This window comes from Nicotiana attenuata, unplaced genomic scaffold (assembly GCF_001879085.1).
Source record: "Nicotiana attenuata strain UT unplaced genomic scaffold, NIATTr2, whole genome shotgun sequence".
Taxonomy (NCBI): Eukaryota; Viridiplantae; Streptophyta; class Magnoliopsida; order Solanales; family Solanaceae; genus Nicotiana; species Nicotiana attenuata.
The window spans coordinates 99,797-120,003 of NW_017670809.1; the positions used below are offsets into that span (position 1 = coordinate 99,797).

General features: G+C 37.5%; 2 protein-coding genes across 2 annotated transcripts; one reads left to right on the forward strand and one right to left on the reverse strand.

Moving 5' to 3' along the window:
• The first annotated feature begins 1,673 nt into the window (after window positions 1–1,673).
• On the forward strand, window positions 1,674–12,059 carry LOC109243521. The gene is made up of 9 exons (XM_019410467.1): window positions 1,674–2,297; window positions 3,106–4,201; window positions 4,331–4,411; window positions 4,544–4,819; window positions 4,928–5,974; window positions 6,071–6,551; window positions 7,749–8,322; window positions 9,001–10,444; window positions 10,554–12,059. Exons 1-9 carry the CDS (start codon window positions 1,801–1,803, stop codon window positions 11,211–11,213), a joined length of 6,156 nt encoding a protein of 2,051 aa, XP_019266012.1. The 5' UTR covers window positions 1,674–1,800; the 3' UTR covers window positions 11,214–12,059.
• Window positions 12,060–12,256: 197 nt separating this feature from the next.
• On the reverse strand, window positions 12,257–15,551 carry LOC109243537 (eukaryotic peptide chain release factor subunit 1-3). The gene is made up of 3 exons (XM_019410479.1): window positions 15,434–15,551; window positions 12,826–14,264; window positions 12,257–12,703 (listed from the first exon to the last, which is right to left on the reverse strand). The coding sequence occupies exon 2, from the start codon at window positions 14,251–14,253 to the stop codon at window positions 12,940–12,942; it is 1,314 nt and encodes a 437-aa protein (XP_019266024.1). The 5' UTR covers window positions 14,254–14,264; window positions 15,434–15,551; the 3' UTR covers window positions 12,257–12,703; window positions 12,826–12,939.
• Between the last annotated feature and the right edge of the window lie 4,656 nt (window positions 15,552–20,207).

Genomic DNA, 20,207 nt, shown 5'->3' on the forward strand with positions numbered 1-20,207 from the left:
TTAGGTATTTGATCAAGTTTTTAAAAGGAAAAAATACTTTTAAACATAAGTGGAATCAATTTTTGACAAACGGAAAAAAATAGTTTTTTTTACCAAAAGCACTTTTTTGAAAAACACTTTTGAGTAAAAAATAAACTTAAAAGTATTTTTATAGAAATTGGCCAAAACAATAATTACTGGTAAAAAATACTTTTTAAATAATTACAAATAGCAAACGCAAAGCACTGAAAAAAGTATTTTTCAAACTAAGGCGATTTTCTTGGCCAAACAGGATCTATCAAAAATTGCACATTGAGAACTCCAACACCCAAAAAAAAAAAAAAAAAAAAAATCCAACACCAAGTGAGAACTCAAACCAGAAGTAGCGGGTTCCTCGATGAAGAGGTATACCAAGACGAAAAATTTGAAGTGTTTGGTCAAATTTTATGCTGCAGTCTGCTTCCATGGCGGCTTCATATCGTCAATGGCAACCTCCCGTAGCCTTTACAGAACTAAAACCGTTCCATGTAGCAGGTGCATAAATTGAAGCTTATTCAATGGTGTTTCTAATACACATAACTGTAAAAAGAGGATATACTACTTGTTGTGGTTATGACAAAGCAATATCAGTCTCCAATGGTAAATAAGTTCTAACACGTCTTCTTTCACTCATTCTAGCCTATTAATTAAAAGGAGAAAATCTTATTCTGCATTTTTGGATCTGCAAAGTTTCATATATAACGTGAGCGCATGAACAGTTGCGCTTCTGAAATTACTCAAGGTCAGGAGGAGAAAGGGGATTGTGGTGGTTGTTGACCGTAGTTAAAATGGTTGATTTGCAAATAAATCTGAATCCTTTATTGCTACAAGGGACACGAGTAATATGTTTAATACTCTAATGCAGTAGCGTAGCCACATAGGGTGAAGTAGGGCTCTGCACGGATCAGATCGGATCGGATTTAGCATATTTCAGATTCGTATTTTGGATTTCGGATTCTAAAAAATGCAATTCGAATCCGATCCGAATTATATCGGATCGGGTTTCGGATCGTATTATTATGCCTCAAAGTTAAACTAATATGCATATTTTACAAATGTAAAAGAGGCAATATATTAAGAAAAATTCATCTTTATGCAATTATGAGAGTACTATGGTCCCAATATAGCTAAATCTAGCAATTGTAAAGGTAATAACTTGGAGGTTGATGTAAAGGAAGTATTGACTATCCGAAATTAAAGTGTAATATTTATACATGCCCTAATAATTTCGGATTTCGGATCGCATCGGATTAAAATATTCCAATCCGAATCCGATACGAAATACGAAATTTTAATAAACACAATCCGAAATCCGAAATTGAATGGATCGGTTCGGATTTCGGATATCCGATCCGAATGAACAACCCTAGGGTGAAGGGTGTTGAACACCTTTTATCGAAAAATTACACTAGGTAAAAATTACTTTTTGTAAATATATATTATACCTTGAACACCCTTTAATAAATTCCTAGCTTCGTCGTCGCAGATTGTTGTCATGTGCTAAATTCATGTAGCTTGCTTTAAATAAGTGACTTTTTTTCTTAGTTTCCTGGAAGCTGACGATCTACAATAATTTGCTGCACTTTCAATTAGTATATTAAGCTTTATGCCACACCCTTTTAATTGTACTATATATATTAAGTATAGTACAATTAAGTAAGCATTCTGATAGAGCTAGCTAGCTTTGTTTATCCTCTTCGACTCCAGCTTCTTCTTTGAAGGAAAAACATTCATATATAGCCAAGTGTTTAATTTGATCATTTACTTTCTCAGCCCACCAAAATGACGCAGAAGAGCACTTCCTCTGCCCATACTTTTCGGTGGAGTTATGATGTTTTCTTAAGTTTTAGAGGTGAGGATGTACGCAAAACATTTGTTGACCATCTCTATGTTGCTCTACAGCAAAAGGGTATTCATACCTTCAAAGATGATGAGAATCTAGAGAAAGGCAAGTCCATTTCACCTGATCTTATGAGAGCAATTGAAGAGTCGCGCATAGCTTTGATTATATTCTCCAAAAACTATGCTAATTCAACATGGTGCTTAGATGAATTAGTGAAGATCATGGAATGCAAGAATTTGAAAGGACAAATTGTGTTTCCAGTGTTCTACAATGTTGATCCATCAATAGTGAGCAAACAAAAGTCGAGCTTTGGAGAAGCATTTAGCAGTCATGAAGCCCGTGGTTGTTTCAAGGATAACAAGTTGCAAAAATGGAGGGCAGCATTGGAGGAAGCTGCTAATTTATCTGGTTGCGATTTGCCAAATACTGCCAATGCGTAAGTATCATGAAACTGATCTCATCGTGATAATTGTTCATTTTCACTCTAAATTCTTGGTTCGTTTCTATTTTGCATCGCAGGGGCCAGTACACTAGGGAGATTTGGTTTTGTTATCCATTATAAATGTTAGGCACCATAATTTTAATGTGGACCTCGGAAGGAATTTTTTGGCTATTACCCTCCCTCCATCTTGAATTTCACAATTCATAATGATCTCTATATGTATGCCTCATCTCATTCCGAAATTATTACAGGAAATAATGTATACCATATTTTAAAAATAAACTGAGCCTGTATTGATTATTGATGTGCAAAAAGTTACAATTTGAGTTTGGCATCTCAAACTTTGTACATGTTCATTGAGAAGAGACTACTCTTATTTGTTGAGGAGCGTAGATTCAGTTTCTGCCCAAGTGATTCTATTCCGCTGTTGGCACACCACTTAGGGCCAAAGAGCATAGCTGCAGCTTCTGCCATATTACTAGTTTCCAGTGGAATAGATTAGGCAAAGATAGTGATTTCCTGGGTGTCCCTGATTAATTCTCCTCCTCCACATTGCCCATGTATGCAACTTCCATCACTGTTAAGCTTGACTCTCAACACATGAAGTATACTACATAAACAACCAACAGCAGTACTGTGTTAACAGCTTCCAGGAAATCAGAAGTTCATAAAAGGACAGGTTTTAGTAATATTTGAGAACTATTATTAAACCTCTATATTGTACAAACAAAAATAATTTTGATAAATGAAGTTTTTACTATGCCACAAAACAGAGTTTTGAAACATTCTTTGTGGTGTTTAGGCATGAAGCTAAAGTCATAAAGCAAATTGTGGAAGATATGATGGCTAAATTGGGTGGTCAGAGGCATGCAATCAATGCTGAAAATCTTGTTGGAATGGAGTCACAAATGCAGAAAGTGTATAAAATGCTTGGCATCGGGTCTGGTGGAGTTCACTTTGTTGGAATATTTGGAATGAGTGGAGTGGGAAAGACAACTTTAGCGAGAGTCATTTATGATAACATTTCAAGTCAATTTGAGGGTGCTTGTTTTCTTCACGAGGTTAGAGACCATTCAGAAAAACAAGGCCTAGCGCGATTGCAAGAGATACTTCTTTCCAAGATCCTTGTCATAAAAGATCTAAGGATCAACAATTTATTTGAAGGAGTTAATATGCAAAGACATAGATTACGGTACAAAAAGGTTCTTCTTGTTCTTGATGATGTTGATCACATAGATCAGTTAGAGGTTTTAGCTCAGAAGCGCGAATGGTTTGGTTCTGGAAGTAGAATCATCATAACAACTAAAGACAAACACTTGCTTGTTAAGCATGACGTGGAAAAGATATACAAAATGAGAACATTAAGTGACGATGAAAGTTTACAGCTCTTTAAACAGTATGCTTTCAAGAAGAACCATCCTACTAAGAAATTTGAGGATCTCTCAGCTCAAGTGATAAAGTATACCGCTGGACTCCCTTTGGCTCTGAAAGTCCTGGGCAGTTTCTTGTATGGAAGAGATTTGGCTGAATGGAGAAGTGAAGTAGAACGATTGAAACAAATCCCGGAAGATGAAATTTTGAGGAAACTCGAACCAAGTTTCACTGGACTCAAAAGTATCGATCAAAAGATATTCTTAGACATTGCGTGTTTCTTTACAGGGAAAAAGAAAGATTCAGTGACTAGAGTTCTTGAGAGTTTTAATTTTAGCCCTATTATTGGCATAAAAGTTCTTATGGAGAAATCTTTGATTACTATTTCAGAAGGTAGGATTTTAATGCACCAATTGATACAAGAAATGGGATGGCACATTGTTCGTCGAGAAGCTTTCGATTATCCAAGAAGATATAGTAGGTTATGGAAGTCTGAAGATATTTCTCATATACTTGCAAGAAATATGGTATGTACGTGCAAAAATATCTGTTACTATTGTTTATATGTAATAGTGTAGCTTAATATTTAGCCTTTATATTACTTTTTTCTCATTTTGTTCTTCTCCTTTTTATCCATCTTCACTGTCGCTAATTAGGGCACAGAAAAGATCGAAGGCATATCTCTGAACTTGAGAAAGATGCTCACAGATATTTCTCATGCACTTGAAAGAAATTTGGTAAGTATTTGCAAAAATATACATGGCTTCAACCTAATTAGTGCAAGCAATAATATGGCCTGTAACTTTATACATATCAACTAATTGCCTTACTTTTTCTCCTTTTTAATCCAATTTATGCTCGCTAATTAGGGCACAGAAAAGATCAAAGGGATACCATTAAACTTGACTAATGTCAAAGAAGTGAATGTTAGTGCAACAGCCTTCATGCAGATGACCAGACTGAGGTTTCTCAAAATCAAGAATGCATATGTTTCTCAGGGTCCGGACATTCTTCCTAGTGAGTTAAGCTGGCTTTCTTGGCACGGATATCCTTCAAAAAGTCTTCCAATTAGCTTTCAGGGAGAACGACTCGTTAGTTTGAAGTTGAAAAATAGTCGCATAATACAACTTTGGAAAGGCTCCAAGGTTTATATTAACTTATCCATTGCTTTACTTAGGTTGGTTGAATCGATTAAATGTTTGTTCAAATTACTAACTTAAGGACTTCTTCTTCTTTTTTTTTCATTGTGACAGCTTCTAGGACAACTGAAGTACATCAATCTTAGCCATTCACATAAGCTAATAAGGACTCCAGATTTTTCGGGTACCCCTAATCTTGAAAGGTTGGTTCTTGAAGAGTGCACAAGTTTGGTAGAAATCAATTTTTCTGTTGGAGATCTGAAAAAGCTAGTCTTACTCAAGTTGAAGAATTGCATCAATTTAAAGACCCTGCCAAAGAGTATTCAATTGGAAAATCTTGACGTTCTTATTCTATCAGGCTGCTCAAAGCTAAAACTATTCCCAGAAATAGAAGATGGAATGAATCGTTTATCAGAACTATATTTGGAAGCGACTGCTTTGAGTGAACTACCGACATCAGTTGAGAAACTATCAGGAGTTAAAGTGATAAATCTAAGCTCATGCAACCATCTTGAGAGTCTTCCAAATAGTATTGTTAGGTTGAAATGTCTTAAAGAACTTAATGTGTCGAGGTGCTCAAAACTTAGAAGTTTACCAGATGATTTGGGTTCTTTAGTCGGTTTGGAGGGGCTCCATTGTGATGACACACCGATCCAAATGATACCATCATCAATTTCCCTTCTAAAGAACCTTAAGCACTTATCTCTTCGTCGATGCAATGCTTTGGGCTTGCAAGTAAGGAGTTCAATCTCAAGAGAATCTATGGGTCTAGTTTTCTCTAATTTATCAGGTCTTTGTTCATTGACAATGCTGGATATAGGTGGCTGCAGCATTTCAGATGGAGGCATCCTATGTAATCTTGGGTTCTTACCATCTTTGGCGGAATTGAATCTTGGTGGTAACACGTTTACAAATATCTCAGCTTCAAGCATCAGTGGTCTCACTCGACTAAAGGTTCTTCAATTGGTTGGCTGTAGTAGGCTTGAGCATTTCCCAGAGCTTCCTCGAGCTATAGAAGAGGTGCATGCCGATGAATGTATATCTTTGAAGAGTATCAATCAATTAGCAAAATATCCAACATTGCGCCGACTTTCACTTAGCCAATGTCATCAACTTCATGATACTGACATGGTTGATGCATTATGGAGTAACATGCTCAAGGTAAATAACTCTTTACAAATTGAACTCCCAATTCCCTCAAGTTATCTTAGCCGTGTTGAATGGCTGGCAAATAACGTCATTCCTTTGATGGAGCAGGGACTATACGTGCTACGAAATGATCTCAGCATTTGCATCCCTGGATCGCAGATTCCTATGTGGTTTACATACAAGAACTTTGGGGAAAATGTTACATTGACTCTTCCCAATAATTGGTACACTGACAACCTCTGGGGCTTTGCTTTCTGTATTGTTTTTGGACGTATGGAATGGTGCGGTCTATATGATGGTTACCTACAACCATCTCTTGGATTTCCAGTTAACCTTAAATTCAGAACATATGATGGTAAGGAAGGCGATATACGTAGCATTATTGGCATAAAAGGAGGTGATATGTCAATTCTGAACTCAGAGCATACTCTCCTTGCTTATGTACCATCTCGTCGTTTTCTGCAACCTTACAATAACGAGGTTTACTGTCCCAACGACTGGATCGAAATTGTGGCATATTCGACTGTACAATTCGACAGTAAAGCTTGGGGGACGCGTCTTGTGTACTTGGACGATATTATTGAAGCATGAGCAAAGTAGAGATATTCACTTGGAGAAACAACTAAACAAGTAGTGAATATTTTCAAGAGAACTTTATGAAGGAATTGTATATACCATACTTTCGAGGCCTCCACAGGCGTTAGCCCTTTCTGTGTATTTTATAAATAAGTGACCTTTGTTAGGATCGAAATAATCAGGTGTCATGCAGAATCTAGTAACGCAAACCTTGAACAACGACAACAAAAGAGAAATATACCAAAAGAGACACAAACATATAACGTGGTTCGGTCAATTGACCTATGTCCACAGCGGTGATGGGCAATCCACTATATAAAAGAGAGTATAAAATATCGAGAGAACAATCTCACAAAGAGGCAAACACAAGTGGCACACTAACCTTATCTCGAAAAGTTATCATCCTAAACAAGACACTTAAATCCTTTATGGCTACATTGTGGATGCTGCTGAATGAGAAAGAAGGATCATCAATTTATAGAAGTCCAAACCTTTTCCTCCAAGAAAAGGGATTAGCCAATATGAGAGATTTATAATTTCCTTCTAAAAGAATAAAAACCAATTATGTTAAATATGTTGTCATTTCCTTCAATAGATAGAAAAATCAAATATGGTAAGAAAATCCGGACAAACACCTAACAACCTTAAAGGGTTGTTTCTGCTTAAACTTTATCTTTATTGATTTAGTTAGTAAAATAATCTTGATCTCACCATCTGTCTTGACTTAGTAACTACCAAATCAAGACTTCAGTGACTTAATTGTTTGACGAAATAGAGAACACCATACAAATTTGACACATTCTTAAAAGAATTGCGGTACTAATCCAATGTTCCATAGCAACATTAATGGAAAATTGGGGGCTCAATTATTACAAAATCAAGAAGTATAAAAGAATATTTTATGAAAGCAAGACCTTCATTGGTTGCTCTGCTCAACCACTGCCAAATGGTTAGCTGTTAGTAGAATATTCATGCACTTAAATTGCTGCAGCTTGTTTTAAAAAATCATTTATTGCTGGCTGGTTGACTGACTTTCTCAGCTTTTTTCTCAATACACTTAATTTCCTGGAAGATGATCACTATCTACAATAGTTTAAACTTTTAATTATTAGGATCATATTGAGCTTTATGCACGCGTTTTGTCATTATCAATAACTATATATAAATACAAGTTGTTGTTAATTAATTGGATATTAATCAGAGTGCTAAGTAGTAGTAAGTACTAGCATTTTGATAGTCAAGGGGTTAGTTTGTCATTTACTTCCTGAGTCCAGGAACAAAATGATGCAGAAGAGCTCTTCTTGTTTCTCCTCTGTTCAGACGTTTCGGTGGAGTTATGATGTTTTCTTAAGTTTTAGAGGTGAAGATGTACGCAAAACATTTGTTGACCATCTCTATGCTGCTCTGCAACAAAAGGGTATTCATACCTACAAAGATGATGAGAAACTAGAAAGAGGCAAGTCGATTTCACCTGATCTTATGAGAGCAATTGAAGAGTCGCGCATAGCTTTGATCATCTTCTCCAAAAACTATGCTAATTCAACATGGTGTTTAGATGAACTAATGAAGATCATGGAATGCAACAAACAAAAAGGACAAATTGTCCTTCCGGTCTTCTACGATGTAGATCCATCAACAGTAAGGAAACAAAAGTCAAGCTTTGGAGAAGCATTTCGGACTCATGAAGCCCGCGTTTTCAAGGATAACAAGTTGCAAAAATGGAAGGCAGCACTGGAGGAAGCAGCTAATTTATCTGGCTGGGATTTACCAAATACTGCTAATGCGTAAGTACCATGAAACCGATTATCTTTATTTACAGCCAATCTCATCGTGATATGTTAATAACTTACTCTAAGTACTTGGTTCGTCTAATTTATTTTAGGGAAGAGGTCCATATTTGCTCCTCAACTTTATGAAATAGTCCAAATTTGATCAACATTTTTTTCTTACTTACTATCTCTCATTCCTAAAAATCAATTATTACCGTAACGATTGATTCTCTCCACTCTCAAAAATACCACTTGAAGACTACTGTTACTCCACCATTCTCACTCTCACGACCCTCACAACAAGTACACATAAAAATGCCATCACAAAAGCCACATCATTCAAACGATCTCTCTCGCACTTTCATCTTTACCACTTTCCCAAGTCACCATTTTAGCTCCATGAGAAGACTACCGACATTCAACCACTATAACCCTACCTTAATCGCCACAATATCGCTACAAATGATTTAGGAGTTCTGACATCATTGTATGTTGATGATCTTAGAAGGATTGGTGATGTAGTTGTGACAATGGAGTCCGAAAGAGGTTGGAATTCAACTTGTAGTGTAACTGATCAAATAGTTGTCTGAGAGATTACTTATCCTTGTAGGACAAAAGAAAAAGCATTTTTGGTAGATGAAGTATTTGTTATGCCACAATATAGAATTTTGAGACATCATTTGTGGTACGCAGGCATGAAGCTAAAGTCATAAAGCAAATTGTGGAAGATATAATGGCTAAATTGGGTAGTCAGACACAGGCAAGCAATGCTGAAAATCTTGTTGGAATTGAGTCACACATGCAAAAAGTGTATAAAATGCTTCAGGTCGGGTCTGGTGAAGTTCGCTTCCTTGGAATATTAGGAATGAGCGGACTGGGAAAGACAACTCTAGCAAGAGTTATTTATGACAATATTCGGACTCAATTTGAAGGTGCATGTTTTCTTCATGAAGTTGGAGACCGTTCAGCAAAACAAGGCTTAGAGCGACTGCAAGAGATACTTCTTTCTGAGATCCTTGTCATAAAAGATGTAAGGATCAGCGATTCATTTGAAGGAGCTAATATGCAAAAACAAAGACTACCTTGCAAAAAGGTTCTTCTTGTTCTTGATGATGTTGATCGCACAGATCAGTTAGATGCATTAGCTGGGGAACGTGAATGGTTTGGTCCCGGAAGTAGAGTCATCATAACAACCCAAGACAAACACTTACTTGTTAAGCATAGGGTGGAAAAGATATACAGAATGAGAATATTAAGTGAATATGAAAGTTTACAGCTCTTTAAACGACATGCTTTTAAGAAGAGACACCCAACTAAGGAATTTGACGATCTTTCAGTTCAAGTGATAAAGCATACTGCAGGACTCCCCTTGGCTCTGAAAGTCCTGGGCAGTTTCTTGTATGGAAGAGATTTGGTTGAATGGACAAGTGAAGTGGAATGGTTGAAAACAATCCCAGGAAATGAAATTTTGAAGAAACTCGAACGAAGCTTCACTGGACTCAACAGTATCGAGCAACAGATATTCTTAGACATTGCGTGTTTCTTTACAGGGAAGAAGAAAGATTCAGTGACCAGAATACTCGAGAGTTTTAATTTCAGACCTGCCATTGGCATAAAAGTTCTCATGGAGAAATCTTTGATTACCATTTCAAAAGGCCGCATTTTAATGCACCAATTGGTACAAGAAATGGGCTGGCACATTGTTCGTCGAGAAGCTTATGATGATCCAAGAATATATAGTAGGTTGTGGAAGCGCGAAGATTCTTCAATACTTGAAAGAAATTTTGTAAGCATTTGCATACATATGACTTCTTATATTCTTTCCCTTTTTTCATCCGCCTTCAATATCCTTCCTTATCAGGGCACTGAAAAGATCGAAGGCATATCGTTGAACTTGACTAGTGAAGAAGAAGTGAATGTTAGTCACACGGCCTTCGTGCAGATGAGCAGACTAAGGTTTCTCAAATTTCGGAATGTATATATTTGCCAGGGTCCTGATTTTCTTTCTGATGAGTTGAGGTGGCTCGATTGGCACAAATATCCTTCAAAAAGTCTGCCAATTAGCTTTCAGGGAGAACAACTTGTTGCTTTGAAATTGAAAAATAGTTGCATCATACAACTTTGGAATACCTCTAAGGTTCATATTAGGTTACCTTTTACTCTTCCAATGGTGGGTTAGATCCATTAAGATATGCCATTTATTCAAATTACTAACCTAAGGCTTTCTTCTTGGGAATTTGTGACAGGTTCTAGGAAATTTGAAGTACATCAACCTTAGCCATTCATATAAGCTAATAAGGACCCCAGATTTTTCGGGTACCCCTAATCTTGAAAGGTTGGTTCTTGAGGATTGCACGAGTTTGGTAGAAATAAATTTTTCTGTTGGCGATCTTGGAAAGCTAATCTTGCTGAATCTGAAGAACTGCAGAAATTTAAGGATCCTACCAAAGAGTATTCGATTGGAAAAGCTTGAGGTTCTTATTCTTTCAGGTTGCTCAAAGCTAAAAGTATTCCCAGAAATAGAAGAGGGAATGAATCATTTAGCAAAACTGTATTTGGAAGCGACTGGTTTGAGTGAACTACCTGCATCAGTTGAGAAACTATCAGGAGTTACTGTAATAAATCTAAGTTACTGCAAGCATCTTGAGAGTCTTCCTAGCAGTATTTTAAGGTTGAAATGTCTGAAAACACTTCATGTGTCCGGATGCTCGAAACTTAAAAGTTTACCAGAGGACTTGGGACTTTTAGTTGGTTTAGAGGAGCTTCACTGCACTGACACAGCCGTTGAAACAATTCCGTTCTCCATTTCTCTTCTAAAGAACCTTAAGCACTTATGTTTCCCCGGATGTAATGCTTTGGGTTTACAAGCAAGGAGTTCAAGCTTCTTCCCTTGGCATTGTGAATAGCTCAGATAACATTCCTTTCATGGTGCAGGAACTATCCATGACTGGTGGCAGATTTAGTATTTACGCCCCTGGTGTGTATATTCCAGAGTGGTTTACCTTCAAGAACTCGGGGACTTCAATCACAGTGGCCCTGCCCAAAAATTGGTACATACACAAATTCATGGGGTTCACTATTTGTGCTGGTTTTGATACGATAACTCCTATTTTAGGTGCTGTTGTTTACCTAAAAACGTTACAAGGACTCGTGATGCGGTGTAGGTTCACAAGCCATGATGGTTCTTTTTTTTTTTTTTAAATCCCTCCCTAGGAGGATCTATAGTGTTTCCACACTTCCCCTCCAGCATGACTCTAACCCAGGACCTAATGGTCGTGGGTGGAGGTGCTTTTACCAATTGAGCAAGCCTCACTTGTCAGCCATGATAGTTCGTTTTGAGCGAAATTAGTGGTTCTTTCGGGTTAAGAGGAAGTGAAAAGAATCTGGATTTAAGCCATACTTTTCTAGACTCTGTCGTTTGATTCGTTTTGGTGGATATTCGTGCATATGGTTTACAGTCCTAATAACTGGATTCAGTTTGAGTTTGGTGCCTCTAATGAGAATCCAGTTATCAAAGGTTTAGGGGTTCGTCTTGTGTACGAGAATGATATCAATGATCTAGAATAGTACCACACAATCTAGTGAGGAAGTACCACTCAATCTAGTGAGGAAGATTTTAATGAACGCCTTAAGAATTCCTAGAGATCTTCATAGACGTTAGTCCCCTTCTATATATTTTACATTATATATGATGATTGAGTTCCCTTAAAGGGAGGTTTTGTGATTATTATCTAGCTTAAAACTTCTGAAGCTATATATTTAGTCAATTTCCTTTTTATCGTTTGAGTTAACTAAATTTTACTTCATATATGTTAAATCAAGATTGATATATCTTGTATATGTTTGTTCCGAAATTATATAGAGCAGCTACTCATCATCAAACAGAGACAACTTTGCCTCAACTAGGCTGACCGGTCATCAAAAACTTTGTGAACATTAGACTTTAAAATCAAGTTAAAGAGCATTCACTTTCTGAAAAACAAACAGGTAAAATTCAAGTCAATTTGTGCTACTCAAGCAGAACATCCAGAGACATATAGAAGAATAGCAATCCCAAAATACAGTACTTATATGTCTATATCTCGTCTCAACATACCATTCGTAAAAAAATCCCACGACATGAATTTATGATCGAAATTAAATATACTACTTACGCGGAGTCGCCGTCACACTTCATATAATAAAAATAAGCTTATTCATATGCATTTCACTCCTCCAAGAAGCGCAAAGCATAAAGTTTTCTGATAAGGTTCTCCGTCTTCAATGGGAAAACAACTGCCACACTGCTAGATCTTGTTCTCCTTTCGTTCAACAGCCTGAATCACTCTGGAATTGAACACGATTGCACAAGCGATGAAATCGATGGCAATTTGTGTTCTCCATGCAGGTCATCCATCTGTTTAAAGCATATTAGGAAGAAAGTGATTAGAAACAATAACCATTGACGACCGTTTTGAGTCATTACATGCAAAGAAAAGAGACTGATAGAAAAAAACAAAATGGGTTCGTCCAACTGACCTTAAGGGCTCCTAGAAATATTTCACTTAGAACATGAGCGGCCGACAGCCCTGGCGACACCAGTGCAGGCTTCCCGCTCCACAGCTGCACTGGTATTTGAGAGGTTGGTAATTGCTAGTCGGAGTCTTCATAAACTTCCCCATCATCAGAGAGCTCATCAAAAGCCCGAACATCCAGCTGATAGCGGAGGATTCCTCCAATGCCACCAAACCCTCGGCAAAACTGAGATCCTTCTTGTGACTTGTTGGTGACAAATTCCAGACTGCAACCAAATCTCCTGTACTCATTAGCAAACCACTCAAGCAGCGACAACTTGTCCTGAACCTCTAATTCGGCATTTGTAGCAGGATCACGGAAGTTACTCTGATCAGCATCCTGCTCTTTGTTCAAGTGTTTGATGATAGTTTCTCCAGAACTGCTATTTTTCAGCACATACCTTGTAATATCCAGATTTTCCCACACAATAAGCGTCTCAATAGCACCCATTTCCAGAACTTTCAATGTATCATCAACACCAAAGACATACTTCCCAGTGTCCTGACTAATCTCCTCAAAGTACTTGCCTATCAATTTCTTCTCTTGTATAAACTTCACATTGGCTAAGATCTCAGCAGATAGCTCAATTGCTTGGTTGAAACCATTTTCCCCTCCATAAGAAACGTCAACCACATTTAAAATCTTCGCCTGAAGACGAGGATCAAACATATCAGACTGGCTGAGCTCTGTTTTAAAGTCAGCAGATCCAGCTAAAATCAGGCCAGATACATTGGGCTGGCTGGTGGCAGGATTTATATAAAATTGAGTTGCAAGCTCTGCTGTCTTTCTCACATAGTTGTGCCGTTTCTCCATTCGGAGACGAGCGAAACGCAAGGCTGATTGTCCTCCTCTTCCGTGCTTTTTGGGCAAATCAACGCTAAACTTATGAAGGACCTCTCGGGTGTTTCCACTCAATGTCCCAAAAAGAGTACCATTCCCGTCCATCACTATAAATCCAAATTTGTCATCAGATTCCAAAAGTTCATTCAAAGCTTCTGTGTGGAACTTGTTATCACAAAGATAGAGTGATGCATTTATGGGCTTGAAGGGCTCAAAATCAATTGTAACCTTCTTCTCTTTCCCATCATCGGTCACAATTGTTCCAGTGTAAAGGACAAGCCCATTCGGTGGAACCTTGTTGTAGAGTTTAAGCCTCTGCTGAGCAGATGTGATTGCACCAAGCACAGATTGCCGATTCACTCTGCTCTTAATATTTGATGCTGTTCCAAATTCATCTCCAAGCATCTTGGTAACACGAGATACTTGATCACGTGGAGGCATGATAAGTGAAATCATGCTGGTGCCATTGCCTCTAGCAGCTTCCAGTGCCTTGATAAGTTTTTTAATCTTCCATATTTCAATGTTCTTATCACTCTCCTGACCATCCGACATTGTATAGAGAACTGCAGTTCAAACAGAAAATCATCCAATTGATAGTAGACATAAGCAAACTCCTGAACAAGTAGAATACATGACAAACCAAGATACAACAGTTTCAACCTTCTAGAGACTAATAAATGTCAAGAATTAAAAACAAACCAAACACATGTAACCCCTATTCAGCCCCATATAATTTATGCTAGAAAACAGGAGTATTTACATTACTGTATATCAAAGAACCTGATGAAAAAGATTCAAAAGGTCGACATATTCTCCTTGATATCAAATCAACTTAAGGAATCACAAGGCATGGTTACATGCAGATTTGTCTTATAAAAAATCAAATGTCACTTCACATTAAAAGATAAATACACTACTGTAAACAACAATCCACGAGGCAAAGATATCATATTCAGAGGAAGCTCAAATCAAGTTCTACTAACACCAATATCTAAGAGTACATTTCTATAAGGATTTAAGTGTACAAAAAATCTGCGGAAGTTGCACGTCAAGCTAACTAGCTTATGAAACACGACACAGGAAAATCAATTTCTGTACAGAGGTGTAGGCATAGGAACTACAGTTCAGTAAAGACAGTATTTTATCTACACGAAACTAAAATAGTAACTGTAGAAAATACAAAACAGAGCTGTATAAATTCAAAAGCATTGTGAAAAATGTTTAAAAATTCAATTTTTTACATTCCAATCATAATAACATAAGTACAAGTACACAATAATATACCAACGCGCCAATCTCTAAATACCGGAAGTGCAAACATATTACTCCATTGTTAAATTCAAACACTTCCAATTTTAAAATAGACACTGTGCGACTCTATAAGCATAAAATCGCCGTCTTATAATATTTATCATATAAAAAAGTGTAATTTTTATTGATCAGACTTTTGAAAATTTCATGCTTCTTTTAGCAATTGTTTAACAATTGTGAAAAATTATCCCAATTTCTTATTTAGATCCAATACAAATCAGCCAAATTAACTGAACATAAAAGCAAATTACATAGATCTATATTTTCAACAGTAAAAAATGATGCTTTATCCAGTAGATTCAATCAAAAACAATGAAAATAACTAAAAAAAAACAAAACTTTAAGTAAGCGCAAGTTTGAATCATTAAAATCAGATTGAATCGCAATAAAATTTTAAGAAATTAATATCTTTGGAACATACCTTAGAGAAGAACGCGAGAGAGAAAAAAGAAAGGGCAACAGCGGCGTTTCCAAACTTTGAGAAATTTGAGGGGGTGGGGTGGGGTGTGGGGTATATCGTGAGAACTAGGGCAACGCGATATTTTCCTTTTTTTCTTCTCTATTTCCTCCCACTGAATTGTCTTATAATTATATTTAGGTGTCTTTAGTTTCTTTTTTCAGTTGTTATGGTCCTATATACTTTGTTATGTTGGGAGATTGCCCCGGAAACTCTTTCTGAAATAAAATATAGGATAGAAGTCTTAGAATAATGATGACAATGCAATTCTTTTTACACAGTTAATAAGTTGAGCTTGACCAAAATCTAACTTTGAGCAGAGGTGAACCCAGAATTTAAGAATTCGGGGTACACCATTACGTTTAATGTAAATCTATTGTTGGTCATAAAGATCGATAATAGAAAGTATATTTGATCGGTTGGTCGGTTCAGGATTAATTTCAATTTATTTGAATAGGTTGTATATTTTTAAAATTCAACCAATAAACATAACTACGTTATATCAGTTCATTAAATCTTTTCTTTCCATTCGATTCTATTGAATTAAATTGAAAGAAAATTGCGATTGAAAATATCAACAAAATTAAAAAGTGAAGGTAAGTTTGTGAAAAAGCATAGCTCAATTTTGAGATATTGTTTCTTAGATTTAATAGTTTGCCTTTATACTTTTTTTATTTTTTGTGCGCCTTTGGTTACAACACACGAAAGGACTTACAAAACTTCCTCCCAACCAATGCACTAGTGAGTACTAAGGGTGTCGTAGTTTCTATATTAATTTTCTTATAGGTATTTATATGTATATAATAAGTTTTTCTCAAAGTTTACGGATTCTGGTGCCCCTCACATGACTAACATAAGCTCGCCTTTGGTTTTGAGGTCTGAGGTTTGTATGAATAGTCTAAAGTTAGCCTTCAAATATTACTTTCTTGTAGATATTTATATGTATATACCAAGTGTATACAGGTGAAACCGAGCCCGTTGGACACCTTCGTTCTCGGTGAAGCAAACGGAGCAGAGACGTGACTGTAAGGAATCGGAATCAGGGGAAAGGAGCCCCTCGGGCAAGACACCTGCCCTCGGAAGAATCGGGGCCACGTTCCCCAGGTCCGATTCGAATCCCAAAATTTCGGAAAGCATTACCAGACAATCGCACATGACTTACAAAGGTCCGTGATATCCGTGCCTAAACGGATGTCACGGCGTAATTCTCGGCTCGTATCAGCAATGGATCAGTGATTAGCACGAAGAAGGATTTTTACCCTTTGTTAGAATTGTACTGAGGGTGAAACTCCCCTACTATATAAAGGGGAGTCTAACTATTCAGTAGAGACATTGTAACACGCATATCAAGGCAATATACTATTATTTTTCTCTATTCTTACTATTGTTCATCAGTTCCCCACTATTGTGAGCGAGGGATCGAAGGTAGGCATGTATATTACATAAGATTATGTCTACATTCATTATCTAACACTCCCCCTCAAGCTGGAGCATAGATATTGATCATGCCCAGGTTGTTACAAAGGTAATCAACTCGAATTTCATTCAACGCCTTTGTGAACAAATCAGTCGGTTGCTCTCCTGTCTTCATGTAGCCAGTGGAGATCAAGTTCTCCTGAATCTTCTCACGAATAAAATGACAGTCAACTTCAATATGCTTAGTTCTTTCATGATACACCGGATTTGACGCAATATGGAGGGCAACTTGATTGTCACACTAGAGTTTTGCTGGTATTGGATGCTCTAACCCAATTTCAGTCAACAAATGATGTATCCACATAATCTCACATGTAGACTGTGACATAGCTCTATACTCAGATTCTGCATAGGATCGAGATACAACACTTTGCTTCTTACTCCTCCATGATACCAGGTTTCCTCCAACAAAGACACAATAACCTGTAGTAGATCTTCTTTCAATTTTCGATCCAGCCCAGTCAGCATCTGCAAAACACTCAATACGAGTATGATTGTGATTTCTATATAATATGCCAAGTCCAGGAGCTCCTTTCAAGTAACACAAAATCTGTTCCAAAGCTGCCCAATGTTTGACCGTTGGTGCAGACATAAACTGGATAACAACACTTACCACAAAAGCAATATCTGGACGAGTCACAATGAGGTAGTTTAATTTCTCAATTAACCTCCTGTATCTCTCTGGATCGTCAAAAGGATCACCATCATCTTTCATAAGATGCACATTAGGAACCATTGGAGTACTGCAAGGTTTAGCTGCCAACTTTCTAGTTTCTGCAAGCAAGTCAAGAATGTACTTTCTCTGAGACAAAAGAATTCCCTTCTTGCTTCTATTTACTTCTATTCCCAAAAAGTATTTCAACTGGCCCAAGTCCTTTGTATGAAACCTAGTATGCAGAAAAGACTTGAGGGAAGAAATCCCCGCATAGTCACTTCCTGTGATAACAGTATCATCAACATATACAACAAGGAGAATAGTGCCAGCTACTAATTTCCGATAGAAGACTGAGTGATCACACTTACTCATTTTCAACCCAAACTCCTAAACTACCTCACTGAACTTGCCAAACCAAGCTCGTGGACTCTGTTTCAAGCCATACAAGGACTTCTTCAAATGACAGACATTCCCATACTCCCCCTGAGCAACAAAATCGGGTGGTTGCTCCATATAAACTTCCTCCTAAAGATCACCATGAAGGAACGCATTCTTGATATCTAACTGATGTAAAGGCCAATTCTCGGACGCAACATGAGAAATAAATAAGCGAACAGAAGTGAGTTTGGCAACCGGGGAGAAGGTGTCAGAATAACCCACCCCATAAGTTTGAGCATACCCTTTAGCCACAAGTCTGGCCTTAAGTCTTGCCACAGAACCATCTGGATTAACTTTAACTGTAAAGACCCATTTGCATCCCACTGGTTTCTTTTCCTTTGGTAAATCTACCAGATCCCATGTGTGGTTATCCTCTAAAGCATGTATTTCCTCAAGCATTCCATCAGACCATCCGGGATGATTCAAAGCCTCCTTCACTGTTTTGGGTACGGAGATGGAGTCTAGAGAAGCAATCATAGATCTAGACGTAGAGGATAAGTGATCATAGGAAACAAAGTTAGCAACAGAATATGTCGACTTGCAAGTACGTGTACCTTTACAAGAGCAATAGGAAGGTCAAGGTTATCTGGAGGATCAGGCAAAGGAGGATAAGATGATGAAGGAACTGGTGCAGGACATGTATCATTTGTCTCTCACCTCCGCGAATAAACTTGAACAATTGGAGGTCTTGCTAACACAGTTGGAGCAGGTACTGAAGGCACAATAGTCGATTCATGCTCGACAACAGAACTGGGAGATGGAAGAGCATCTTCTGATTGTTCTCTCAAAGTACGGGTAACCTGATATACTAGCCACTCATCTTCCTCCCCCTAGCTTGTAGAAACGGGAGGTGCATAGAAGAATGGTGTAGTCTCTGAAAATACCACATCAGTTGACACTAAAAATTTGCCAAGCTCAGTAGAATAACAACGATACCCCTTCTGAAGGCGAGAATAGCCCAAGAAAACACACTTCATGCCTTGGGATCCAACTTGGTAAGAGATGGTCGAACATCTCGAACATAACATGTGCTTCCAAACACCTTAGGTTCCACCGGAAATAATGACTTGTTCAGAAAAAGAACACTATAAGGAACATTACCACTGAGCACAGTAGATGGCATCCGATTAATCAGAAAACAAGCCGTAGAAACCGCATCAGGCCAGAACTGTTTAGGGACCTTCATTTGGAACAAAAGTGCTCGAGCTGTCTCAAGTAGATGCCTATTCTTCCTCTCAGCAACTACATTTTGAGAGGGTGTATCAACACATGAAGACTGATGTAACATACCATGTTGTCTCATGTAGGACTGAAATAACTCTGACATGTATTCTTTAGCGTTATCACTCCTTAGAGTACGTACCGAAGCATTGAATTGAGTTTTGACTTCAGCACAAAAGGCAGAAAAGTGAGTAAACACTTCAGAGCGGCTCTTCATAAAGTAAATCCAAGTCATTCGAGAAAAATCATCTACAAAAGTGACAAAATACTTATGCCCGGTTTTAAAAACAACCGGACATGGTCCCAAATGTCAGAATGGACTAAATCAAAAGCTAACTCAGCTCGCTTATTAACCCTTGGACTTAACGAGATGCGATGGTGTTTTGCAAATCGACATGACTCACAATCCAATGACGAAATATTTTGAAACTGAGGACACAACTTCTTTAATAAAGGTAGAGAGGGATGTCCCAACCGACAATGTGCTTCAAAAGGAGACACAACACTGGAGCATGCAATAGGTCGTGGCTCCCATTCATCAAGAATATAGAGATCACCAGATAAATATCCTTTACCAATAACTTGCATCGTCTTAAGATCTAGAAACAAACAATGATCGGGAAAGAATGCAACACAACAATTAAGGTCTTTGGTAATTTTACTAACAGAAATCAAGTTAAAGGCCAAGTTTGGTAGACTTAATATAGATGACAGGGTAATAAAGGAAGTTGGTTTAACCCTCCCAGATCCAACACTGCTACAAGTTGATCCATCACCTACAGTAACCGGAGAGGGTGCTTTATGTGAGCGAAAGCTAGAAAAAATATTTGAATTACCTGTCATGTGATTTGTGGCACTTGAATTGATCACTCATTTATTGGAAGAGGTGACAAGACATGTTTTATCTGACCCAGCAAAGGCAGTAACTGAAGATGATTCCTTAACTGA

Coding starts and splice junctions, on each gene's coding strand:
- LOC109243521 (XM_019410467.1), top strand. CDS start 1,801: ATGACGCAGAAGAGCACTTCCTCTGCCCATACTTTTCGGTGGAGTTAT. Junction 5,975..6,070: donor TATGGAGTAACATGCTCAAG/GTAAATAACTCT, acceptor TTGATGGAGCAG/GGACTATACGTGCTACGAAA. Junction 10,445..10,553: donor AACTTTGGAATACCTCTAAG/GTTCATATTAGG, acceptor AATTTGTGACAG/GTTCTAGGAAATTTGAAGTA.
- LOC109243537 (XM_019410479.1), bottom strand. CDS start 14,253: ATGTCGGATGGTCAGGAGAGTGATAAGAACATTGAAATATGGAAGATT.